The sequence below is a fragment of the Marmota monax genome, unplaced genomic scaffold (assembly GCF_021218885.2).
Source record: "Marmota monax isolate L192 unplaced genomic scaffold, Marmota_monax_Labrador192_F-V1.1 WCK01_AAM20220418_F8-fsc00024, whole genome shotgun sequence".
Lineage (NCBI taxonomy): Eukaryota > Metazoa > Chordata > Mammalia > Rodentia > Sciuridae > Marmota > Marmota monax.
The window spans coordinates 24,615,850-24,641,940 of NW_026695224.1; the positions used below are offsets into that span (position 1 = coordinate 24,615,850).

At 47.5% G+C, this 26,091-nt stretch overlaps 1 protein-coding gene and 3 non-coding genes across 7 annotated transcripts in view; 2 read left to right on the plus strand and 2 right to left on the minus strand.

Annotated features, from left to right (window-relative positions):
- The first annotated feature begins 1,811 nt into the window (after positions 1 to 1,811).
- Positions 1,812 to 26,091, plus strand: part of Vac14 (VAC14 component of PIKFYVE complex) — a 102,729-nt gene continuing 78,449 nt past the window's right edge. Inside the window, exons 1-9 of one of the 4 annotated variants that reach the window (XM_046434628.2) lie at positions 1,812 to 2,195; positions 16,475 to 16,625; positions 16,930 to 17,097; positions 17,902 to 17,964; positions 18,482 to 18,589; positions 19,110 to 19,219; positions 19,466 to 19,572; positions 20,566 to 20,700; positions 21,201 to 21,353. In XM_046434628.2, coding sequence (XP_046290584.1) covers positions 2,092 to 2,195; positions 16,475 to 16,625; positions 16,930 to 17,097; positions 17,902 to 17,964; positions 18,482 to 18,589; positions 19,110 to 19,219; positions 19,466 to 19,572; positions 20,566 to 20,700; positions 21,201 to 21,353 — 1,099 coding nt within the window. In that variant the 5' untranslated portion in view covers positions 1,812 to 2,091. The remainder of the gene's footprint in view (positions 2,196 to 16,474; positions 16,626 to 16,929; positions 17,098 to 17,901; positions 17,965 to 18,481; positions 18,590 to 19,109; positions 19,220 to 19,465; positions 19,573 to 20,565; positions 20,701 to 21,200; positions 21,354 to 26,091) is intronic. The other 3 variants (XM_046434629.2, XM_046434626.2, XM_046434627.2) reach the window with 3 other exon arrangements.
- On the minus strand, positions 13,141 to 13,211 carry Trnag-gcc (transfer RNA glycine (anticodon GCC)). The gene has a single exon. It is a non-coding gene; the product is annotated as a tRNA-Gly (tRNA).
- On the minus strand, positions 13,796 to 13,866 carry Trnag-gcc (transfer RNA glycine (anticodon GCC)). The gene has a single exon. It is a non-coding gene; the product is annotated as a tRNA-Gly (tRNA).
- On the plus strand, positions 22,307 to 22,377 carry Trnag-gcc (transfer RNA glycine (anticodon GCC)). The gene has a single exon. It is a non-coding gene; the product is annotated as a tRNA-Gly (tRNA).

Sequence of the window (26,091 nt, forward strand, 5' to 3'; positions counted from 1 at the left end):
CTCAACACCACATAAAAATAAATAAATAAAATTTTTAAAAAAAACACACAGATTCCATGACTTAGGAGTCCAAATGGACTAAAACAGGTTCTCAGTTCAGGAACACACAAGACTATAATCTAGGGACAGCTGGACCCTCATCTAAAGGCTCAGCCAGGGAAAGTTCTGGTTTCTAAGCTCCTTTAGAATGTTGGCAAATTCATTTCCTTGCTTTTACATGAAAGAAGTTCCCATTTTACCAGAAGAAAGAAATGGGGGTAGGGGAGAAAGGGAAGAAGGAAGGAAGGAAAGTAAGTTAATTAATTCCCATTTTCTTGGCAACTGATGAAAGAGGACTGCTCTCTGCAACTAGAGACCATTGTCCTTACCATCATAGGCAGTTCACAGCATGAGTGTTCACTCTCGAGGTTGGCAGGAGAACTTCTCTCCTACATCGATTTAACTCCTATAAGGACTCACCAAATTAGGTCAGGCCCACCCAAGATTATCAACCCCTTTAACAATACCAACTAACTAGGGACCTCAATTACATCTGAAAAACCCGCTCTGCTAAAGAACATAATTATGTGAGTGATATTTCACTGTATTTGCAAGACTTGTTCGCACTTAAGGGGGGGATTATTCAGGGAGTTTGATTATTTCAGGGAATTTGAATTCTGCCTATCATGGCCCCTCACTCATTGTGTTTCTGATCTATGAGTGGAAGGTAAAGCTCCATTTTCAAGATTGTCATAAAGCTTCATTGTATGTGCTTTTCACTGATTAAAGAGTACCAACATGCATCTAAAACTATTCATATTTAATACACATTGAGCTCCATGGTGATCCATGGTGTCCACTTGTATTACTTAGTATTTTCTCTCAAATCAATTCAGCTGTTGGCCAGCTGTTGCTCTGTGGTGATCTAGTTTTTGTCCCCTCTGGAAGGCTACATTAAGAAATTTTGATGCATTTCCCCTATTACTGCATCTTTAATCACATCGTGGCCACAAATAGTAGGGTGTTTGGGGGAGGTTGTTTTTTTTTTTTCTATTTGTTTTTTAACTTCATCACATCGATGCAATTTCATTTCCACCATTTAGTGTAAAAGGACCTGCTCTCCAGGGGATCCATCTACACAGCTGCACTCAGTGGCTGCTGTCTGTAACCCAGCCCTCCTGGTTCCCAAAGCATGTGAAATACAGTCTTGACTCCCAGATTGTGGGATGACAGCCGCTGGCGACACCTGAGATTTAAAGTTGGGAATCAAACCTAGGGCTCCACACATGCTAGGCAAGCACTCTGCCTCTGAGCTACATTCCCAGCCCTAGGTAGGTACCCTTTTTAATTAGGAAATTATTTTAATGTCTTGGGGTGGGGAACTATTCAAACCCAAGATTTTGGGGCACAGGGAAGTCTCAAATGGAGAATTCAAGGTTTTCTTTAAGACGAATTGATTTGAGAGAAAATATTAAGTAACACAAGTGGACAGGATATGGGCAAAAAGACGATGGTGGGAAACGCTGGTGTCTGAGAAATTGACTGGTAAGTACTGAACAAACTACTGAATTCAACATGAATTATCCTAAGTCAGACTCGTTCGGTCTTACTAAGGTCTGCAGAAGCCCACTACGTGCCAAGCCCACTACGTGCGGGTAGTCAAACCTGTGCGATCTACGGTGGGAAAGCGCCTCTCAAACCACACAGGGTCCCGCGGGAGGCGTGGGCGGGGGGGAGGGTGGCGCCTGAGGGGCGTGGCCAATCCACCTGCGACCCGCGCGTGGGGGCGTGGCCGGAGAGGGGCGGGTCCTCGCGGCGGAAGGCGGATGTTGCTGCGGAGTCATGTGACCCGAGTAACATGGCCGCTGCCCGGTGAACGCTGCCGGTGCCTGGCGGGAGCTAGTCGCGTGAGCAGTTAGGCGGCCCGGGTCGGGTGTGGAAAAGTGGGCAGCGCGCGGCGGCTGAGCGAGGCAGACGGGCCCAGAGTGGTTGTGGTCCATGAGCCGGTGCCGGGGGCAGCGCGGAACCGCAGACTCCCCTGTCCCTGGTGCTGTGCCGGCAGCCACGGGCTAAGGAGTCTCGAGGCTTCGGAGCTCATCCCAAGCTTCCACTATGAATCCCGAGAAAGACTTCGCGCCGCTCACGCCCAACATCGTGCGTGCCCTCAATGACAAGCTGTACGAAAAGCGGAAGGTGGCTGCGCTGGAGATTGAAAAGTAAGAGCTATTGGGACCCCGCCCTGGCTATGCAGCCTCTGCTGCTCTGTTCCCCGGGGCTACTTCCCGCGCCTCTCAGCCAGTGATGCTTTCCCAGGTCTCAGGCTCGTAGCGCAGTGCTAAAGAGCTGGAGATCTGAAGTCATGTCTGGGAATCCCAGCTTTGATCCTGAAAGGCTGTGAAGAACTTGGGCCAAGTTCTTTAACCTCTTGGTGCCCAAAGGGCTTCTGTGAGAAGGATATGACATAATATGTAGTGCCTAGCACACTGCCTGGCACTTGGTGAGTCCTCAGTGTGGTCTCCATCAAAACCAGCCCATCTGAGTGGCCTCTGATCTGATGGGAGAAAAGGCAGATGTTGACCAGCCTGGTTTCTTACCTAGCTTCTAAGAAGTGAAGGGGACTGTTAAGTGCCCCAGTGAAGAAATCAGGTGGAAATCGCAGAGGATTGTTTATCTTCTGTCATATCACCTTTCTCTGCAGGTGGAAGTAGGGATAATTGTCCTTTCTTGCTTCTGCAGTTTTATTACATGTATGTGGAACCCTGACCTGACAATTTGCTTGTATGCCCATGTTCAAGGTGGGAAATGTTTAAGTAGAAATGTCTTCTTGTTTTTATTTTTGTATTTTTTTCCAAGCCATATTTTAATGACAAAGTCAGGTGGGTGGCTGATTTCAGAACAGTGAAAAGAAACAGGCTGTGAAACTGGAAGAACATCAGTCTTAGAATTAGCAAAGATGGATTATAGTTTCGTCCTTTCCAGTAGGTAGCCACTGATCATGTGTAGCTATTCAAATTTAAATTATTAAAGATTAAATAAAAATTTTAAATTTATTTTTTCAATCATACTACCCACATCTGAAGTGTGCAGTAGCCACATGTAGCTATTGGCTACGGTATTGGACAGTGCAGATTAGAAAGCTCTTTCATCACTGCACAGTGCTACACTGGACAGCCTCAATCTAATATGTGGTTTGACACACATTCTTTGGCCTGGGACAGATTCCTCAACTCAGGGTATCTTGACCTCGGCACTGTGACATCTTGGGACAAGTAATTGTTGGTTGTAGGCTGTCCTGTGCTTTGTGGGATTTTTAGCAGTATCTCTGTCCTTTACCCACTAGATGCCAGTAGCACTCCATCAGTTGTAACAACCAAAATGGACTTAAGCCATTGCCAGATATTCCCTGAAGGTGCAAATTTGCCTCATTTGAGAACCACTGCCTTAATTCTTTAGATTTTAGTTTTCTCCTAAAGGGTTTGAATTCTGATTTAAAAAAAAAAAAAAGACCCTCCCATTCAACTCTACTATGTTCACTCTTGCTACTTCTCTCATCAGCTACCACTTTCTTGACTGCTTTCTTTTCTCCAGCTTTCTGTTTATCTCCTGGCTTTTCAATGCTACTAAGTCTTAATCAGAATTGCCATACTAAGTAGATGGACCCAATTATGATATATAGACATGATTCTGTGTCCATGGGCTTTGTTGACTTTTACATTGTACTATGTGTTAGCCAGCTTTGCATTACAGAATTAAATACCTGAAGGTTTATTTTTATCTCACAGTTTTGGAGGCTTCATTCCTTGGTCATTTGGCACTCATACTTTTGGACCTGTGGTGAAGCAGCACATGACATCAGGGTGCATTTAATGGATCAGCATCATTTACCTCATGGCCAGGGCTTGATGAGGAAAAGGAGGGGCTAAATCCCACTGTCCCTTTCAAAGGCACACTTCAATGACTGGAAGATGTCCTAACAGGTCCCACTTCCTGAAGGTTCCACCACCTTCCAATAAAGCTAACCTGGAGACTGAATCTTAGTATGTGGGCCTTGAGACACTTAAGATTCAAATTGTAGCACACTGGCACCCGGTTTTGTCTATCACCCACTCAGCTTTTCAGGAATATCTGGTTTTATCCTAGCTTAAGCCATCCGTTAGGTCCCTGAATAGAGGTATTCATCTCAGCATTATTGCTGCTTCCAGCACAACCTACGTAAGTGCTCTCATTCCACAAGTGGTTCTTTAAAGGGTTTGTCTTTAATGGGGTTAATTTTGTATTAGACATTGCCCTCAATTTGTGGAATTCAGAGAAATTCTCTACAGGCCTAGCTGGACTGTGAACTTCTTTAAGAGAAAGGACCTGTTTTATTTATCCTCAATGCTTAGCATGTGCCTAGTGGCATTTGATATTTGGTGTTCAAATGAATGACCAGCCACACATTTTGGGTAGAGAAATAGCACTGCAGCCAAAGGACCTTGGCACTCAGGAGTGTGGCCTGCAGACGACAGCATCAGCAGCTTGTTAGGAAAAAACTCTAGTTTCCCTCCATCTAGACTTACAGAATCAGACTCCACACTTAAACAGGATCCCTAGGTGATTATTGCACATATGAAAGTTTGAGAAGCACTGTCCTCAAAGATCGGCTGTTCTTTACATAGAATATTACATATTTGAATGTATTCCTCACTTGGCCTGGTCAAAGTGATCCTCTGCAAACACCCCATAAAAGAAAAGGCAGAATATTGGCAGTTGCTTGTGTAGTGTAGACAAGTCAGCTCACATGCTGCAGAAATTAAAGTGCTTAGTCTTGTTCTTAGGTAAGTGGCCCCTCTTAAGACACCTGTTTTCTTAAGAGGCTACATGGTATTGTGGTTAAGATCCGCCTGGAGCCCAACTCCTGGGAATAACCCTAAGCAAACAATTCACTTCTGCCTCAATGTCCTCCTCTGTAAAATGAGAATAATAATATTCATATTTGATTATATCAGCTAATGCTGTAAAGTGCTTAATGCAGTACTAGGCACATTATAATTATTATGTAATCGTTTTAATCATTCATAGCATATATTATGTAATCATTTTCCATCAGTACTGCTCTTATCTGTCTTTAGATGGCATAATAATGGCCCCCCCAAAAAATGTCCTAATCCCCAAAACCTACGAATATGTGGTTTAAGATGGCAGGAGGAATTAAGGTTCCTAAAGAGATGACCTTAAAATATGGAGAGTACGCTGGATTACACAGGTGGACCCACTGTAACCCTAAACCTCCATCAGCATGGGAGAGGGAAACAGGAGAGTGAAAGACTCAACCAGCCATCACTAGCTTGAAGATGGAAGGGGCCACCAGCCAGGGAATACAGACAGCTTTTAGAAGCTGGCAAGAAGGTGTGTTTTCTTGCAAAGCTTGTAGAAAGTAAAGCAGCCCAACCCACACCTATTTTTAGCTCATCAAGACTCGTAGTAAATTTGTATCCTAAACCACTAAGTTTGAGGTAATTGATCATAGTTGTGAACAGAAAACTAGTAAAACTCTACGGTCATTCTTTCTGGTAAATCTGTTCTGTAACCTTCACATCATCTCAGTGCTTGTCATCTCACAGCAAGATTAATAGAAGGCTAAAGGCCAGGCTGCCCATCAGTATTGCCCCTGGCTTTCCCAGAGCAAGTAATAAGCCTACAGCTTCTTTGGCAGCCTGAGCCTAACAGTCAAAGTAAGTGTGATTTTTAAAGGAAAGCCCCAGGGAAAAGGATACGAATTCCAAAGGCAAAAATTGAGATTGGTTTATGATTTACAAGGAAGTGGAGTTCTCAGTCATAGTACAGTCATAGTCTATCTCACATTGTCCCCTTCAGTGGAGAGTAGGTGAGGGGAAATAAGGAAAGTTGAAAGGTGTTAAGCATGCTTTGACTTCTCTCAGAAAGCCCCACCAAAGTGCACAAATGTGCTTGTATTAGGCTGCCACAACAAAATCCCTCAGACTGGGTGGCTTCAACAGTAACAGTTTATTTCTCACAGTTCTGGAAGCTGGGAAATCCAAGATTGAGGTAGTGTTCATTCTGAGGCCCCTTTTCTTGGCTAGTAGGTGGCTGCCATCTTACATGTGCTCACACGACCACTTCTTTTTTGGCAGGGAAGGAGGGCTGGCACTGATGATTTTATAAGGATAGTAATCATCTGAGATCAGAGGCCCCACCTTTATAATCTCACTTTATGTCTTTATAAACCCCCTCTCCAAATCCAGTCACATTGGGAATTAGAGCTTCAGCATATGAATTCGGAGTTGAGGGGGCAATTCAGTCCATACAGTGATGACAGTGAAACCTAGGAGCCCATGTGTATGAAGCACTGTGTGCCCCATTGTGGGGGGCAGGTGATAGGGAAGATTCCCTTTGATGGCCATTGGATACCCCTCATCTCACTTCCTCATGGCTGTCCTTTGAGCTAGGAGGTCTTGCCCCATTTAACAGATGAGAAAATAGAGATTCCTTCAGGTTACATCACTTTCCTGAGGTTTCACAGCTATACCTGGATAGAAAACCCAGGTTCATTTCTCTCAGAGGCTTCCCCACTACCATAAATGGTTTTCCCTGCCAAAAGGGGGACATAGAAGAAATTTCATACTTGGTCATCTTCATGGCAGTTTTAATTGCCACTCTAGATTCTCCAGAGCCTATCTGCTCAGATGACAGAGCCAGTACTGCTTATGGTGTTCCAGTGAGGGGTTGTGTTTTATCATGATGACAGGCCTCCCAGAGGCTAAAAATGCAAAGGGATGGATATCCGGCTCACCTTTGGTAGTGTGATGTTGTGACCAGTATCTAATGGCAAAGGTTATGAGCCTATTGTACACAAGGCCACACAATTTTCAGTTAAGGTTGTAGAATGGCTGCTTTGGGTTTTGTGGCCTCTCACTCTCAAGGGACATAGTCATTGATCAGTCCTATGAAAAGGTTGGTAAGACCCTGGGTTGTCCTCTCATGGAGAGTCTGGCATGAGGGAGAAAGGCCAACAGGCACTCTGATTAGCATGGGTACTTGCTCTTCTGAGGGTGCCACACCAGGCACTGTGGACACAGGGCCCCCTCCTCTTGCACTCCTAGCTGGAGATGATACCCTGTGTGGTCAAGTTTCTGCTATTTCTAAGCTTTGAATTACATCTCTAGCCATATCACCTAAATACATGCAGTCTTGTCTGAATTTTGAGTCTGCAGAGATTGATGCCCTTTGAGGAGCCCCAGGGAGATTTAGGGGATCAGAGATTCTGAATGATGCCTTTATGCCTGCTAGAGGTTGGGGGCAGTATTCCTGAAGCCCTGGGATCAAAGTTTGAACTGTCCTATTTGACCTGGCTTTTTGGAGTCTGCTAAATCTATAAGGGAAGACACTGTTACTCAGTGACTCAAGACAAGTTTTGGAGTTTATGTCAGAATTCCACTCAGCTCTGCTAGTTATCGGCAGTGGAACCCTGAGCAAATTTCTTAATCTAGTGGTCAGAGGCTGGCAGCCAAGGGCTGTCCTGCCCACACACTATTTGATTTGGCCTGGATGACATTATTTTAAATTGAGAAATTTCACAGTGAAATTAGAAGCCTGGCTTTCCTTAAGCAATTGGGAGCTGTGGCTGTGGGACCCACACTCCTACACAGCAGATCAGTGGGAACCAGCCCCTGCCCCATGTTGGCTAGTTCTCCAGAACCTGCCATGCCTCCCTTGGCCTCACTCATGGCTGGCCCCTGTGAGTGTTCATGTTTGTGAACTCTGGTTTAACTGTTCTGGGCCTCAGTTTTCTCATCTTAAAAAATGTACCTTGAAAACATTGGACTAAAAGAAGCCAGTCAGTCACAAAAGGCCACAAGTTCTGTGATTCCTTTTATATAAGATTCCAGAAGAAGCAGATCTATAGAGACAGAAAGCAGATTGTAGTTGCCAAGAGCTGAGGGGAAGAGGTGGGGAAATGAGGAGTGACAGACAGCTAAGGGATTCAAGGTTTCTTGAGGGAATGGTTAAAAAAAAAAAAAAAAGAAGTCCTTAAATTGGTTGTGGTGATGGTTACACAACTTTGTAAATATACTAAAAACCACTGAATTGTACTCTTCAAAAGAGGAGGTTTGTGAATCTGTCTCAGTTTCTGAAGGTAAGAAGGTCAGTGGGGCATTGATACAGGGTGAGGAAAGCACTCATTACATGGTCCTCGCTCTCATCAGCGAGATAGAGGTGGACCCCCTGCTTCATCTCTGGCTCCTGTGTCTCTGCTGGTTGCATCCGGTAGATGCTGCGTAGGTTTGGTCAGCAGAGTCTCAGTCCCTCCTCAGAGGCACATGTTCACTTTTCCCCTTCCTCTATTTGGAGACTCATGAGCCAATGGAAACCAATTACTGCAACACTTAGCAAAGCAAATGGAGATGTTTCCCCAGAGTCTCTTTGGGAAATCACTGCCTGATGTCATCTGAATACATATAATCACGTTGAAATATGTCGCGTAGAGGCTAAGACCCATGATTGGACTTGCCACAGCGGGGGAAGGGGGAAAGCAGCCCCAAGGCCATGCTGAAAGTTTATTAACACAGGAATAAATGTCAACTCTGGGTCTTTATCTCAGAAACAAATAAATCCAATACCATAAATTCATATACCATAAATCTTCTAAAATGTACAATTCGGTGGTTTTTAGTATATTCACAAAGTTGTGCAATCATCACAATCAGTTTAAGGATATGTTTACCATTCCCTCAAAGAAACCCTGTACCCCTTAGCTGTCTGTCTCTCCTCATTTTTTTCATCCTCCTTGGAGCCTCTGGAAAATCAGGTGCTCAGTCAACATTTGTTGAATGAACACAATCTTGGGTGGTTATATAGATCACACAGTTTGTCTGCCTCATTCTGACTTGGCCCCAGTACAGTTATTTGAACATGTGCAATGCAGAGCACCTGATGTGCATTGTCTAGTTTAATCTCTTTTTAAAAACTGTGAAGTCCTTATGATTAATAATCCTCCTTAGGAGTAAGAATATCTCCTCTGAACAAGGAGAATCGGAGGCAATGGCTAAAACCTCTGCCACCTAGAACAGAGTTTGGGGCATGTGGGCATCACCAAATGAAATAAGATTAGAGTTCCATGAAATCATTAATGTAAGGTGCTTGGCACTTAGTGGGCATCCAGCAGGTGGTAGCACTGATGTTTGTTGGGGAGGTAGTGTAGCATAGCAGGTAAGATTTCAGACCTTAGGCTCTGAAAAACTTAGAGGTGTTTAGTGGTTGCTCAGAGCCTCTATTTGCTACTGGTCAGAGGTGTTGCTGGTTAATTGATTTGTGTATATATGTGTGTGGAGGGGTACTAGGGATTGAACCCAGGGTGCTCTACCACTGAGCTATATCCCTAGTCCTTTTTTATTTTATTTATTTATTTTTAGACAGGTTCTCTCTAAGTTGCCCAGGCTGGCCTTGAACTTGCAGTCCTACTGCCTCACCTTCCTGAGTCACTGGGGTTACAGGCATGTACCACCACACCCAGCTTGGATAATTGGTTTTTTTGGACCCACCGTCCACAAGTTCTATAACCTTGTATAGGTTTCTTAGCTTCTCTGTTCCTCAGTTTCCCTCAGCTATGAAATGGGTATAATACTACCTAACTGGATGACTTGTTTAAAATTTAAATTAGAAAGTGCATATGAAGCATCCAACACATTGCCTGGCATATGGTAAGTGTTCAGCCATGGTTACTCATTTTCTGCCTCTGCAGGAAATGGCCAGCTCTGGAGCTCCATTTGAAAATATCTGAAGTAAGCTCATCCATACGCACTGTGTGTGGAGGAGTGCTCTGAACACTGAACAGCAGGGGACATATATGGAATGAGTGACACGTCCCCTGAGGGCTTTGGTTCCCCACGAGGGAATTGCCATTGTAATTGGGTGTGTTCAGTTTGCAGCTGCAGTGGCTTCAGAAGGTATCAGGGAGAAATGGTGATACAGTTGAAAGGACATAGGGTTTGTAGATGTCAAGCGTTCAGACCCTTAGTGACTTGGAAAGGGACTTGGTTTTTCTGAGGTTGTTTCATATCTGGAACATGAAAATAGCTCTGGAAGGGAGCTGTCCTGAGGAATAACTAACCCCTGAAATATTTAGCATAGAATGAGTGCTTAGGAACTGGTCCACCCTTGTGTAGCCTGTCACTGTCCCCGTGCTGTTACAGAAGCCAAGGAATCCTGTGCAGGGCTGTGACTGTGTTGCTCGGACCATGGCCCCAGGTTTTCTCTTGACTGATCACAGTCCAGATGCATCCTGCCCTGTCCCAGGTACCTTCTCTCAAGGAGATGGAGTTAGTGTGGCAGTCTTGGTGACATCACAGGTGGTGTTGAGAGCTTGCTGCTGTCCTGTATTGGGGTTCCTGTCTTCTGAGGGAATAGGTGTTTCTGCCAGATCTTGGAGCTGTTGCAAATGGAGACCCTGACCTCTAGAAGGCACCTCACCACTAGAGGCCTGCCTCAGCAACACTTTTGTGGGGAGATTGGAAGAAGCAAATTCTCTTCTTTGGTGTACAGAGTGGTAAAATATGTGACCTTTGTGTCGTGAAGGACCTCAGGGTCTCCCAGTCCTGAGTTTCTGGGACAGATGCAGACTTCAAAAAGAGCTCCTCCTCAGATCTCCCACCTCTGCGCCCAAGCAGTGGATGAAAGAAAAGACAACATGGAGTCTTTGAAGAGTCCCTAGGCCTGGAGCTGGGGGTGCCTGTGTTAAACTTCACGACTCTGCTTCTCCTGCAGTGTTTTTCTTCTCTCTGCATGGCCGCTGTGAAGCCAGGCCACAGTCTGGCGAGAAGGCGGTCGTGGAGCACCCTGCCAGGAGGCCACGCATACCTCTGCCCCCGGCAGGTGCTCCTCAGGTCTCATCCCAGCATATGCGTCTTTCCCCAGCCACTGGCCATAGCTGTGGTGAGCTGGGCCCTTCTTAGTGTGCTTTTGGGGTCCCAGGAAGGTGCCCTTTGCTCCTGCTAACTTGCATGATAAGACTAGGGGCTCAGCCCTATCCAAATCCTATACTGATGAACCCATTAGGATATCCCAATGCCACTAATGTGACATTGTGGGACTTTGCCCACATTTGCCCTATAGCTTGTGCCATCCATTAGCTCTGTTGGCCTTCACAGAGTCAATCTACTGTCAGGTATTTGCTGATTCCCCACCCGCTGTATACATGGCACTAGACAGGGACAGGGCTAGAACAGGTACAGATAAGTGTGGCACAGTTCTCAAGGACTCCGTCGAAGTGTTGTGGAGATAGAGGAATTTAATGGGTGACATCTGCCAGCACATTGCTGGGCACAGAATGAAGGGTCAAAAAGAAGAGAAGTGCTCACTTCTTGGGGGAGTTAGGGAAAGCAGGGGGCTGCACCTGAGCTGGTCTTTGCAGGCTGAGTGGAGTAGGGAAGGGAATGGAAGTTGGTCCCAGAAGATGGGCAGATAGGAAATAAAGGTGGGCCTGGCTGGAGAGTTCACCTCATCTTGTTTTGATTGCCCCCTATGACAGCTAAGAAGAGTGGGCTTGATTCGTGGGATAGATTCTTCCTGCTTGTGCCCCAGGGAATGACCCCAAGGCAGGCCTGGTGCTCTCTGGGATGGTGATACTGATAAGAACATCTCTCATAGTTTCCCCTGTCGAAAGAACCATTGTTTATATGATGTTTATTTTCCTGAAAATCAAAAATATTCTGTGCTGGCCAGACTTAGATCGTGTACGCCTATTATCCTAGCAACTCAGAAGGCTGAGGTAGGAGGATTGCAAGTTCAAGGCCAGCCTCTGCAAACTATCAAGACCCTGTCTCAAAAGTTTAAAAAGTATTGAGGATGTATCTCAGTGGGAAATGTCTCTGAGTTCCATCCCCAGTACCACAAGAAAAAAAAATCTACCTTAAATGCAGGAATACAAACATTAGAGACTTGGGATGCTCGTGGCTGTGGGGCTTGAATGAGCTGCCATTTTTGTAGTGGCCTGCGGTGCCAGAATTATCTTGATAATGTTTGGGCAGAGGAGGCCTCAAGGCTGGTGTCCCACAGGGAGAAAGGTGCTCCTGGGCTTACAAAGGGTGCTGAGCCCAAATATCCCCACTTCCCATATGCTGCCTTCTGGAGGCCTGTCACTCTTGTAGGTGTCCCCGTGACACCAAAGCCACATTCCTTCTTCCTACATCCGTGCACTCTGGGCCATTGTTGTCTTCAGAGCACCCTGAGCACCATTCAAATCCACTGCCTGCCATGGCAGGAACTCCTGAAGTTCACATCCATCCCCTGTTCACCACTCTCCGTGGCTTCTCACTGCCACCAGAGTTAACATGCTAGTTCTTTGTCAAGCATTCAGGGTCCTGCGCTGCTTAAGGAACTACTTCTCCATGCCTGCCACTTACTTCTCCTCTACCTGTGGCCTCCGCTTGTACCAAACCAAATGCCTATCCCTCTTGCCCCCAGCCTTGCTTCAACCTCATCCTGAATGGCCCCAGAACAAACACCTACTCATCCTTCAGAACCCTCCCAGTGCTGACCCTCGTGAGACCACACTACATTCTCTCCTGCAGATTCCAGCCGCTCTCCTTCTGGCCTGCCTCACTTCCCTGCACTCTGCTGAGCAGGTTTGCACCATAGTTCTGGAGAATTCTTCTGGGTCCTCTCTTTCCCCAGCAAGAACCCCTCAAGGGCAGGAAATGCGTCTCATGTGTGGCCCCAGTTGCTCTGTGAATGTTTGTAACCTGAAAGGGGAGACAGGAGAGGACTGGTTCCAGGGATGCCTGTGCTGCAGGGAGGCTGGGCTTCCTCTTAGATCTTTGCTGGTGCCTGGAGGGTGTCCTCACTCCCACTCTGGGTGCTGCTGTGACTTGTGCCACACAGAAACAGGGCCTGGCTTTCCAGGTGGGCTGTCTGGACAGGAGTGCAGGGGCGTAGCTTCTCACGGCATTGCTGTGATGTAGCCCCCTGTCCTGGATTCTTCAAGAACAAGGACACACAGGTTCTGAATTGTCGTAGAATTTAGGACACTGTTTTTTGTCAAAAACATTTAAAACTCAAGCTAGAAACAAGTTATTCCATTTTCTCCAACTATATTTGCAAATTCTTTGGGCAGTATAAAAGTTCAAGTTCAGTGTCTCCGGATTTAAAAAAGCATTCAGCTGTTGCATTGGCCGGGAATCGAACCCGGGCCTCCCGCGTGGCAGGCGAGAATTCTACCACTGAACCACCAATGCTCCTGCTGTCAACAGCTGTGAGGCACCTCCCTTTAACTCCCTTCAACCTCCTTGAGTATATGCTGAGTCACACACAGACTGAGACCAGTCTCTGGTGCTGCCACATCAGCACAGCTGTAAGAACAGAAAGCATAGGCTTCAAAGCAAGAGGGAGCAGGAACCAGGGTGTGCGTGAAGTTGACCTGTTGTCAGGCCTCCAGACAGAAGCTAGAGCTCTAGCAAAAGCACGCTGAGATTCTGGGTGGCTCTCCCCTCTGATGGTCGGGTCTTCCCATTCCCTCCCCTCCTGTGTTGAGCCATTTTACTGCTCTCAGGTTTCACACCATCTTCCTGCTGGTGACTGGCCAGGGCTGAGGGCAGCACTGTGGGTGTCCCTCTCCAGCTGGATACATGGAAATGGCTCCTGCAGCTTCTCTGGAGAGCCCAGAGGCTCTGCCTGGGCTCACTGGGTAGGGACATGTGAGCCCAGATAAATAGGCGCCTTTGGGCTGCTGCAGGCCTGCTATGCTTGAGGAGCCTGGCTTTTCTCACAGCATCTCTGTGTGAGGAAACTGGCCAGGAAGAGCAAAAAAGAAACACTGCACTGCATTGGCCGGGAATCGAACCCGGGCCTCCCACGTGGCAGGCGAGAATTCTACCACTGAACCACCAATGCTCCAGCTGTTCTCTGGGACATCTGCAGAGGCCTCCTCACTGGGCTGTCTGTAACACTCAGAAGCTCTGGCAAATCACTGGCCCTCATGGGGCTGGTTTGTCAAGTTTGGGTGACCAGACAGGTTTATGTGGATCCATTCTTGCCAGTCATAAGGAGTTACCCTGCTTCTTCAGAAGTTGGGACCTGTGAACTCTAGTGTTCAGCTTCCATTCAAGGTTCTCCTTGGCTCACAGATAACCCTTAGCCCCAGAAACATCAGAGCAGGAGACACCTCACAGGTTATGTGTGCAACTCATTCCTGAAGCACCTCTGCTCCACCATCCAGCAGCCCAGGACCTGGCACCCAGAAGGTGTTGCATATGACTTGCTGGATTAAATCTTTAAACCCTTGTCCAGTCTGTCTGTGAAAAGCCTTGTTGCAGGAGTGGTCACTGTCCCACAAAATAGCATACATATGTTTGAACAGCTCTAATTTCTAGGAAGTTCCTGGCTTAGAGCTGGAACCACAGAAATAGATCTACCTTTTGGACAAAATTCTTTAAGGTAACTAGAGATTCTCATTTATGCAACAGGCAGGCAGTGTACCCACTGAGCCTGTAATGCAAAGCAACCAGAGAAGGAGTCTGAGCAGTTACTTTTTAAAGTTCCTGAGGTCTGGCTGCCCTCTGCCCTCTACTAGTTGCTCCTCACACTACCCCCACCCACCACACATCCTCCCAAGCATCTGCAGGCTTCTTAAGACAGATGCTTAAGGCTTCTCCCCAAAACCCAAAGGAAACTTTCCCTTTACCATGATGTGAAATCCATTCTCGCTAATTGGATGTGCTAGACCCACCCAGCCAGCCCTCTGGTATGTCCCTCTGCTCTTTTGTCCACTGAGGTCGTTTAGCTGCTTGCCCCTCACCACCTTTGCTCACACAGTTCCTTCTGTTTCCACCTCCTTCAAGATGGGCTCAAATCCCACTTCTAGGACAATTGTTCTGACCTCTTGAGCCATGGCTCCCATGTTAGCATCTGGTGTCTCATACATGATTATCCCATGTGAGGCTTCCCACTGCAGAGGTACTGTGAGCTTCTGAAGGACACAGGCTTGGCCTTCATGTTCCTGGGACTCTGAGGACAGAGACATCAGCTCTTCTCCACGTATCTTGAGAGGCATCCCCTGTTCTCCTGCAGACACACGCTCCTACCTGCTCTTCCTCCCCATCAGCAGCCCAACCCAGTTCCACACCTTAAAGGCACCATCTGTCCTTCCTCCCCTTCCCTATATTACAGAGGCTACTAATGCTTTTCTGTTTAATTCTAGGAACAATCCTATGCTCTCTCTCTTGCTGCCCTGACCATATTCCAGACCCTGTTTATCCTGAGAGATGCACTGTTCTGAAAGGTCTCCTACTGTCAAACCAACCCCAGCCCATCTTCTCCTAACTGCAGCCAGTGGTAGCTAATGAAAGCCTAGGTCGAGGATGGCACGCCTTTGCAGGAAAGCTGCTAGGGGTCCTCTTTTCCTTACCTGTCTCCTTCCATCCCCCCAGGCACCTCATCCTCCTCTGTCATCTTGTACCTTCTCAGCACTCCCAGCCTTTGTTCAGGCTCCCTCTGTGCTCGAGATGCCCCTGGTAAGGTTTGGATGTCGTGTGTCCCCCGAAAAGTCCATGCATTAGGAGGAGTGTAGAGAGGTGGACACTTTTAGAGGTGGGGCCTAGTGGGAGATCCCTAAGACAGTGGGGGCACTAGCCCTCCAAGCGATTAAAGGTGCTGACCCACTACTCCTTGGTCGTTCTCACCAGAGGGTAGTTCAAGGATGAGCCTGGCTCTGCCCAGCTCTGACTTCCTCTGTGAAGATGTGATCCCTTCCTCCCAGATGTGTTCCTACTGTTGCCATTCATGAGGTGACACATCCAAAGAGGGCCTTCACTAGAACTAAGCTGATGCAGATGCCATCCCTTTGAGCCTCCTGAACTGTGAGCATTTTTCTTCATAAGTAGCCTGCCTTGGTTATTTTGTTATAGCAATGAAAAACTAATAAGCCTGCCTTCCTCTCTTTAACTTCAATATACCTGTTAATGTTTTTAAAATGGGACTCAAATGGGACCTCCCTGTCAGCCCTCCTTGACACCCAAGGAGAGTTAGCCCATTGCATGTTCTTGCTTCTCTGGTAGTATGCACATCACTTTGCCGCAACTACTTGTTTGTACCTGGATCTTGCCCATTAGATTGAGGCCTGATTCCCCAGCACCATCTTTGGTGTAATGGCACTGATGCAGGGGACTTCTTGGACGAATGACTATGAAGTTGAACAAGTATTCAGTCAACATGGTTGATCAACTGATAGTGCATTATATTTTTGGTCCCAAGGAGACATTGATTTGCGTTCTCTCAGATTCCTGGAAGCGAGACAGTGCTTCTGTTCCTCATTCCTTTGTACTCAAAGGGAAACAGAATAGGGAAACAGCCCGCAGCAGAACTGAGAGGTTGTGTCCTGACAGCTGACTCCCAATTCCGCTTTCTAAACAGGTCATCTCCCCTTCCTTGTCCCAGCCCAGAGTCCACCACAGCAGGTAGCCTGGTCCCACCAATCCCACAGCCCCGTCTCCTCTCTCTCCAGGCTGGTGCGGGAGTTCGTGGCCCAGAACAACACCGTTCAAATCAAGCATGTGATCCAGACCCTGTCTCAGGAGTTTGCCCTGTCCCAGCACCCTCACAGCCGGAAAGGGGGCCTCATTGGCCTGGCTGCCTGCTCCATCGCCCTGGGCAAGGTAGGCCTTCCCTGAGGGACATAATGCCAGTGATGGCCTTCCCACTGAAACGCAGACAGCTTTCTTCCCAAGACCAGCGGGGCACTTCGTGCTTCAGACCAGCAAGGCTGCTTTGTGACCTTGTAGCCATGTCCCCAGGCATGGCGCCACTCCTGAGAGGCTGGCTTGGGAAGGGTCTTTGAGCCCATCCCTTGCACAGAGGCTAAGCATCTCCAGACTGCAGGCATGTCAGCTGGCACCACAGGCACAGGCCTGGGGCCTGTCCCTTTCTGAACTGTCTTCTCTTCCTCCTGCCCCATCACAGGACTCAGGGCTCTACCTGAAGGAGCTGATCGAGCCTGTGTTGACATGCTTTAACGACGCAGACAGCAGGCTGCGCTACTATGCCTGCGAGGCCCTCTACAATATCGTCAAGGTGGCCCGTGGCGCTGTGCTGCCCCACTTCAACGTGCTCTTTGATGGGCTGAGTAAGGTAACCACTCCTCTTCCTCCATCACCTGCCTTACTTACCTTCAGGGACCTTGGTACTTGGGGCCCTCTTCCCAAATGCAAGCAGAGCAAACTAGCATGTTGCGAGGGACACACTCAGTGGCCTCAAATTTTTTTAATGGGCTTATGTTTACAGAACTTTTCATTTTTCTGTTTATTCATTTTTATTGTACTTTACGAAAGTATCAGTGTTGAACATGCAGGAGGAGAAAAGCTGGTTGAGAAACACACCACCCCCACCTCCCCGACCCCCCCACCTCCCACCCAGCAGAAGGTGAGAAGGGGGACCCCGACATCCAGGCTGGACTTCCCCTGCGAGGAGGCCATGATTATCTGGCTCACAAGTGCTCTAGAAAGAGCTGTCCTGCTGCTCTCCTGGGGGCCTCCTTCAGCCCTCCCCAGAGCCCAGAGTGACTGCAGCCCTGCTGCCCTGCGGAATGGATGCCACAGGCACATCTCAGTACCAGCATCACAGCCACCCCACTCCCAGCTCCAGGAGTGAAGTGGGGCCTGGCATTTTAAGATGGGGAAGGCTTGGGACAGCCTTCCAACCAAAAGTGACCTTCTGGGCCAGACACAGCAGGGCCTGGGAGAGGGGATCTGGTGCCCCTGTTCCTCAGCCACGTTCTGTTTTGCCGCCCCTCCCCCTCCCCCAGATGTACTCGAAGAGAGAGGTGCCCACAGGTGTAAGCTGCACCACAGCCTTGGCTGTGGCTTTGCAGTGGCTCCTTGGCTTCCATTTGACTGACCATTGCCTCTGTTTCTCTTCCATTTCTGTGCCTCATAGTTGGCTGCTGACCCAGACCCCAATGTGAAAAGTGGATCTGAGCTCCTAGACCGCCTTTTGAAGGTATCTGTACTTTGTCTCCACTTTTAGTTTTGGAATCCATTCCTTCTATCTGTCTGTACAGCTTAGAAATTCTGTCACTGGGAGTGTTCTTTCTAAACTTAAAACATTTTTTAAATGTACATACAGTGAAGCTTACCAGTCAGTGTGCACTTCTAGGACATGTGTATAGAGTCCTGTCACCCCCACAATTTAAACACAGAACTGTGACTTTCTCCTGAATGTCCCCTTGTTTTATTGCCCCCACTCAGAGCAAAGGAGTTCACATTCCACACCACCCTTCCCAGACAATGGGGGCTGGTATTGAATCCATACTACAGGGAGCAGGGTTTTGCCATTCATTTAGTTCTCTTGACCTTGATTCCTACTGTTAGTGTCCTTGTTTTGCTGTCCTTTGCACCTCTCTTACCTAGCTCAGGCTCTGTCATTTCCTTCATGGTTCCCTGACCCCTGGAGCCAGCCCAGGGCCAGTAAGGCCTTGTCTGTGGCTCTCAACAGCTCATGATGCTTTGATCCACAGGACATTGTGACTGAGAGCAACAAGTTCGACCTGGTGGGCTTCATCCCTTTGCTGCGGGAGAGGATTTACTCAAACAACCAGTACGCCCGGCAGTTCATCATCTCCTGGGTAAAGCTGGGCCCTGGCACACTTCCTCCAGCCACAGAGAGCCTCTGGTGGAGTCACTTCAGATCTTTGTCACACAATTGTCAGTACCTTTGGCTACAAGAAGCCTCTTTATGATCCCTCTAATAGCCACAGGCCACCTGATAATCCAATAATACTTTATCCAGCTTACCCCCAAAGCCCAACTTATGTGCCCCCAAAGGGATATAGTTCGTTCCTTGTCCTGGAAAACACCCAGACTTCTGAAGCCAGTAGTGCTGCCTTCAGCTATCACACCTTGTCCAGCCTTGTCTGTCCTTCCCCATTCATTCCCTTCTTCCCAGGCATCTGAATCTTCTTGGGGTCCAACTGCCATTCCCCTGCGCATTAAACAAAAAGATCACTCTCCCGTGAACATCTAGCAGGGCCCTGACTCGCCGCCTCTGCAGGATCTCCTTACTGCCCAGGTCCCAGGGCCATGGCAAGGAGGAGAAGAGGCGCTCATCCTGGGCCAACTCTTCCTTCTCCTTCTTCCCTTGGTCAGATCCTGGTTCTGGAGTCTGTGCCAGACATTAACCTGCTTGATTACCTACCAGAGATCCTGGATGGACTCTTCCAGATTCTGGGTGACAATGGCAAGGAGATTCGGAAAATGTGAGTGGAGGGCAGGGCAGGCAACAGCCTGCTGGACCCCTGAGGGTGCCCATGGACCCCACACCCTACTGACAGCAGCAGGAGAGCCCAAAACTTGCCCTTTTCTTCCTGTGTGTGTGCTTCCCTCACCTCCAAACAGTGTCTGTCCAACAAGGGTGGTGAACCCAGAGCAGAAACAGGCCCTGGTTGAGGCTCTTCCAGCCCCAGCTGACACACGCTATTTTCTTCCTCCTTTCTCACGGGTAGGTGTGAGGTGGTCCTTGGAGAATTCTTGAAAGAAATTAAGAAAAATCCTTCCAGTGTTAAGTTTGCTGAGATGGCCAACATATTGGTGATCCACTGCCAGACCACAGGTGAGTGCAAGAAGTTCCTACGGTCACCACCACCTCTTCAGAAGCCCCTTCTCTCACTTCTCAACTTCAGTGAGCAGGTACGAAGGAGCCCTGGTAAGACAGGTAACCAGTGTGACACTGGATCCCAGGAGCATTGGAGTGGTAGGTCTTTATAAGGGAGAGATCCAGGTTTCTTATTGATCTAGAAGTCATGTCATTTGGTCTGGGCTGGCATGTAAGATTTGGAGACCTTCTTGCTCTCAGGCTTGGCCTCCTCAGGGAGAACTAGAATGCTTAGAGGTCTGGATTGTGAATCCATTAGATTCAGTTGGGCATCAAACCTTAATTGGTAAAAAAAAAAAAAAAAAAAAAAAGTTGCTGGTTATTGGTCATCAAGTCAGCTGGATGGTTTTTCTCCCCTCCGCCAGGCCTGATGGTGCACCTAGAGTCAGCTTAAGGTTGGCTGGAGCTGGGTGGTCTGGGATGGCCTCACTCATCTCAGGGGTTTAGCTAGCTATCAGCTGGGACAGTGGGGGCATTTGGTCAGGTTGTCTCATCCAGCAGGCTAGGCCAGGTGTGTTCATATGGTCTCAGTAGGGTTCCAGGAGGGGCAGAAGTGGGCAAGGTCTCTTGAGGCCTAACTTGAACCAGTCACACCTCCACTGCCATCATATGCTCTTGGCCAGAGTAGCAAGGCCAGTCCAGATGAAGGGTAGGGAGATAGATGAACTGTACTTCTTGCTGAGAGGAGATACAAACTTGCATTACAGAGAGGCAGGAAAGGAAGGGGAGAGAACCCTGGCTACTTTGACAGGCTAGGCTCAGGATTGTCACTCCCCCAACCTTCCATACAGGTGGGCCTTTAGAAGGTGGGGCACATGCGTTAGGAAATAGTGGCAAGAACAGAGGCAGTGAAGCCCCTGCATTCCCCTGTCCCATCCTGCACTTGGGGTGGGAGGGAGCCACCCAGCTCTTTGTGCTGACCCTTTTGGAACCCACCAATTCCCTTTTCAGATGACCTCATCCAGCTAACAGCCATGTGCTGGATGCGGGAGTTCATCCAGCTGGCCGGCCGGGTAATGCTGCCCTACTCCTCTGGGATCCTGACTGCTGTCTTACCCTGCCTGGCCTACGATGACCGCAAAAAAAGTATCCTTCACCCTGGAGAGAAGAAATGCCGATAGCCCCAAAGGAGACTGTGAAGTGCAGGGTCCCTCGAGTGGGGAAGAAGATAGATCCCTTAGGATTCATCACATCTCCAGATAGTCCCTAGCTTCTAGGGAGCAAGAGATAGAGCTGCATGTGGATTAGGAAAGCCAGGCACGCAGAGTTAGTGATGGCTATTTCCAGTCCTCTCCTGGTCACTTAGAGATCTAGACCAGCTCTCCTGTTGCTGTACTGCAGGTGGGGGAAATCCTGTTAGTGGGAGAGCCACCAGGGTGGGATGGTATGAGAAAAAAAGATGAGCATCTCACAAGGGCACTGGTGCAGCAAGGAGAACAGGAACTTAGGTCACACTGCTGGTCTGCTCTCTGACACAGTCCTGACACAGTCTCTGGGGCGCACTGAGCCCCTGAATAGGAAGACCAGTGGCCTCGGGTTGAAGGAGGACTCCTGCATGTGGCTGCTCCTTACATCAGTGGACACAGGCATTAAGGAGGTGGCCAATGTGTGCAACCAGAGCCTGATGAAGCTGGTCACTCCCGAGGACGATGAGCCAGATGAGCCGAAGTCAGCAGTACAAAGGCAGACAGAACCCAACCCTGAGGACTCCCTGGCAAAGCAGGAGGGGACATCCAGTGGTGAGTGGACTGCTCCCCACCCCTCACCTTCCATGGAGGGCTCTGGAGACAACTTGCAGAGGTCCTGGGTCTTGCCTTGTGACTTCGCTTACATTTGTTAACTCCTTTAACTCTGATAACAGCCCAATGAAGTAGGACTGTTACTATCTCCATTCCTCAGGCTCTGGCAGCTCGTAAGTGGTGGAATTGGAGTAGGAGCCCATGCTCTTCACCCTTACTGCCTCAAAGACCATTGCATCTTGCATTTTATCTTTTTCTGGGTTTAGCCAAAGCGAGTTGTTGATGTTTTGGAGCATGGCAGGAGTACCAGGCTACCCAGTGTATTTGATTCTTGGCCATCGACAGCCAGCCGTTCAGCTGCCTCTACCATATGAGTCATTCTCCGGGAAGGAGTGACAAGAGAACTGGTTTATTCAGTGCTTGGGAATTCTGCCCAAGTCAATGCCTTTAAAAAATACATTACTCTTGTCAGACTCTTCCAGCATTGTTTTCTTGTTTATCCATAACATAAAACCATTTTCATGCTGATTGGGGTCTGGAGTTTGACTCTAAGTGTAATCTATCACTCTGCCATCTTCGTATCTCGGACTCTGCCCTCACTGAGCAGTCACAGTCAACTTTTGGGTGATTTCTTCCCTTGCAGAATCAGGCAGAGAGTAAGTTGCTACACACCCTACTCAAGTCTTTAAGGTAACAAGGCCTGGAACCTGGCCTAGGAGCCAAAGAGCTACTAAAGCATTTTCTCCCATTGTCTTTCATGGGCTTCTCTTAAACATCTGAACTTATCTTGAACATCTGAGCCGAGTGTGAGACACATATGCTGCTGGGGTTTGGCTGGTAGAATTGAGCAACATTTCTTGCTGGACCTGTCTCCAGTGTCAAGTTACAACTCTGCCACACTGTTGTGAACCAGAGCTGCAAAACAGCTGGAAGCAGAGCAATAAGCAGCTGGAGCATTGGTGGTTCAGTGGTAGAATTCTCGCCTGCCACGCGGGAGGCCCGGGTTCGATTCCCGGCCAATGCAACTTCTTTATTAACCCTTTTAAGTAGTTTTTCTAAGCATTCTTCAAACAGCTGCCTGCTCAGGAAAACATTACCCTAAACCACAATACATTCTAGCTCTGGGTTTTACTTCCCCTTAAACAGCATTCAGCAGATGAAAAGTACACTTTATAGTAGTTATCAGGAATGGCAACAGCAAATTTGACAGCTTCTCATCCACCCTTAGCCTTGCTCAGCTCATAACTAGTCACCCATCTTTTACCAAGATGAGCAGGAGAAAGTCTCAGCAAGCCAAGAGACAGTGATGGGCAAGCTCATCCCAGCCTCCCCTACTTAGTTTTCCCTTTTCTTTTCTCACTCTTTGGGCCCTTCTCCACCTGGCTGCAACAGGATCCTCCTGCCTGGTCTTCCTCTTTTAGTGTTTGTCTTCCAAGCTCAGTCTGTGCTGATGCAGCCACAGCAAGTGCTCTTCAGACAAGCCCCCCCACCCCCCGCACACACACACACAGGCGACTAGTTATGAGCTAAGCAGGGGTAAGGGTGAATGAGAAGCTGTCAAATTTGCCGTTGCCATTCCTGGGAACTACTATAAAGTATGCTTTTCACAACCTCCAGTCTCTTCCTCCTTCCCTAACCACAGGGCAACCTCTCCTTTGTGCCCCATGCTACATCTCTCACCTGGCCCTGCCACTGGTGGTAGGGCGCAGGCCCAGCCCAGAGTCCTTTCCCTACTTCTGAGTTCTTGTAGCACTTTCTATATTCAGCCTGTCATTCTTCTGACCCCCGACATTCCCTCATTATCTCAGATGTCACAGCAAATATTCTGGAGTTCAGATAACCTGCCTGTGAGTCCTGGATCTGCTCACTACATACCTCTTCCCCTTGAGCAGCTGCTTAGCCTTTCTAAGGCTTAGGTTCCTTATTTGTTAATTAGGGTGTTAATGATAATACCTTACCATAATGTGGTTGTGAGTTTCAAACAGAATTTTTGCGTGTATGGCATGTGGCTGACAGGATCAGATGCTTTAGCATTGTTGCTCCTCAGCTTGTGATAGGGTTGTGTCCCAATAAACCCATCGTGAGTTGAAAATATCATAAGTCAAAACTATATTTAATACTTCTCACCTCCCAGACATCCAGCCTAGCCTATTTTAAACATGCTTAGAACACTTACATCAGCCTACAGTTCAGCAGAATCAACTCACACAAAGCCTATTTTATAACAACGTGTTGAATGGCTCGTGTAATTTATCGAATACTTTACTGAAGGTGGAAAACAGAATGGCAGTGTGTGGGTATGCTTTCACACCATCATAAAGTTGAAACACCATTAAGTGGAACCCTGGTAAGCCAGGGACTGTCTGTTAGTACAGTAAGGTGCTCGGCTGGCTTTTACTCTCTTGTTTCTTATCAGCAGCATCACCCAGCTAGTAATGGGCTCATGGTGGGTTCTGAATGAAGTCCATAGAGGGTCAGGGATAGAAGTTCATATGGCAAGTGAGGAACAGGGCTGTAAATAGGATTTCCAGTGGAGGCTGTGACCTTCATGGTGTACATATAATGAAATCTATCTATTTGCAAAGCCGAGACTGGACTGGGTTTGTCAGTACCTTTTGTGGACACTGCAAGCACAGGTGGATCAGACCCCAGACCTGCCTGCAAGGAACTCGGGGACAGATACAGACAAGTAATTGTGACACTGGGCACAGTCACCAAGGACCAAGGGCTCAGGGGAGGGAGTGTCAGTGTTGCTTGGGGTGACCAGGCCCAGCTTCAGAGGGTTTTCAAAACAAACCTTTTCTTTCTCCTTAGCTTCAACCCCCCCCACCCCCATTTTAAAAATTCTGATTATAACAGAAATACATGTTCCCTGCAGAGGTTTTGGGAAGAACAGAACTCAAAGGAGAGTGCTCACTGTACCCTCACACAGAAATAATGACTGCCAACTTTGGGGGATATTTATTTTCAGTTTTTTAAAATGCATTTGCATATTGTTTGTGGCTTTTTACATTGCACTTTTTTTTACAGTGTAAGACTTAGTGACTTTAGCATATTCTCAAGTTTGTACAGTCATCAGTGATATCCAATTCCAAACCATTTCCATCATCCCAAAAAGAAACTCCATGCTGCCATTCCTCATTCCCCTCTCCCAGTTCCTGACAACTCTATTCTGCTTTCTATTCCTATGGATTTACCTTCTGGACATTTCATAATAGAATCATGCAAAAGGTACCCTTTTGTATTTGGCTTCCTTCACTGAACATAACATTTTCAAGGTTAATTCATGATGTAAATTATTTCAACAATTTGTTCTTTTTTTATGGCTGAATAATATAATCCATTGTATGGATAGATCACATTTTGTTATCTGTTCATCAGTTGATGGACATTGGGGTTATTTCTACTACATTTTGTGGAAGTCACAAGCAATGTGTATTGACAAAATTGGTCTCTGGAATAGATAATGCAAATATTCCTTTTGTCTTCAGGATGCAATATATAATTTCCTTGTTTACTCAAATAAGTTTGCTTTCCTGTTAACCTAAAATACTTAAATCATTCCTTAAGATAGATGCCATAATTCATTTAACTAACCTTCTATTATAAATCATTTAGCCACTTTTGATTTTATCTCAATCTTATAATCCTTGCTAAAAAGAGCATTTATGTAGCAAAATCTTACAAATATCCATAATTATTTTCTAAGGATAAATTCTTAAATTTTTAAGGCTTTTGATATATGCTGCCAAATGCCTTTCAGCTTGTTTAAGCCATTTTCCAATCCCGTCCAGCCTGACATGGGCCTCAGTGGTTCCCTGGAAGAGAAACCAGGTAGAGGAGCCCTGTGTCCTGGGACATGGAATCACATGGGAAGTTTTAGGGCAGGAGGGGAACACACAGTGGAATTCAGTAAGGGTACTGGACAGGGCGAGATCCAGCGGACAGACAGGCCTGCCCTCTCAGAGCTGGCTTTTCCACTGGGGGAAGGCACACAGTGAACAAGTTAATAGCCTGGTAAGTACATTTGACAGTGTGTATCAAGAACCCTCAGTATTTGTCCTTAGGAATTTGTCCTGAAGAAATAACTATGGATGTAGGCAATTCTTTTCTCTCTGAGAGTTTTTAAGACAGTAAATACCATAGGAAACCCCAAGCATGGAGCAGAAGGCTGCAGTATGGAGGGTGTAATTTTAAAAAGGGTTGTCATGGAAGGATGTGATATTTGAGCAAAAACTGGAGGAGCCAGGGAGTGGACCATGGATGGCAGGTGTTCCAAGGGTGGGGTGTACCTGGCAGGACCACAGAAGAGCAGAATAAATAGTCATGTACAGAGCAGAGAAGGGGCTCAGTGACACCAGAGAGGAACGGGGGACCTGTTAAGCAGGCCTCTGTGGCACTGAAAAAACTCTGGCTTTTACTTTGGCACGTATGACGTCATGTTGGGGTTTTGAGCTAAGGAACGCAGGGCCAGAACCACACTTACAAATGGTAAAGTAACTTACCAGGAAGCCCAGGCACAAGCCATGCAGCAATGTAGACAGGATACCATGGTCCTTTGCAGGGAGTAACCTTCTCAAAGGGGAAAGGTCCTCTGCTAGAGGGTTCCCCATGCAGAGTCAGGAGAAGGAGACAGGATGACTAGAGGATGGAGTCGCCATTTACTGAGGAGGGAGGAAGAGCAAGGAGCAGGTTAGTGGGAGAAGAGTGTGCTGCGTTTGTGACGCCTGTTAGACAG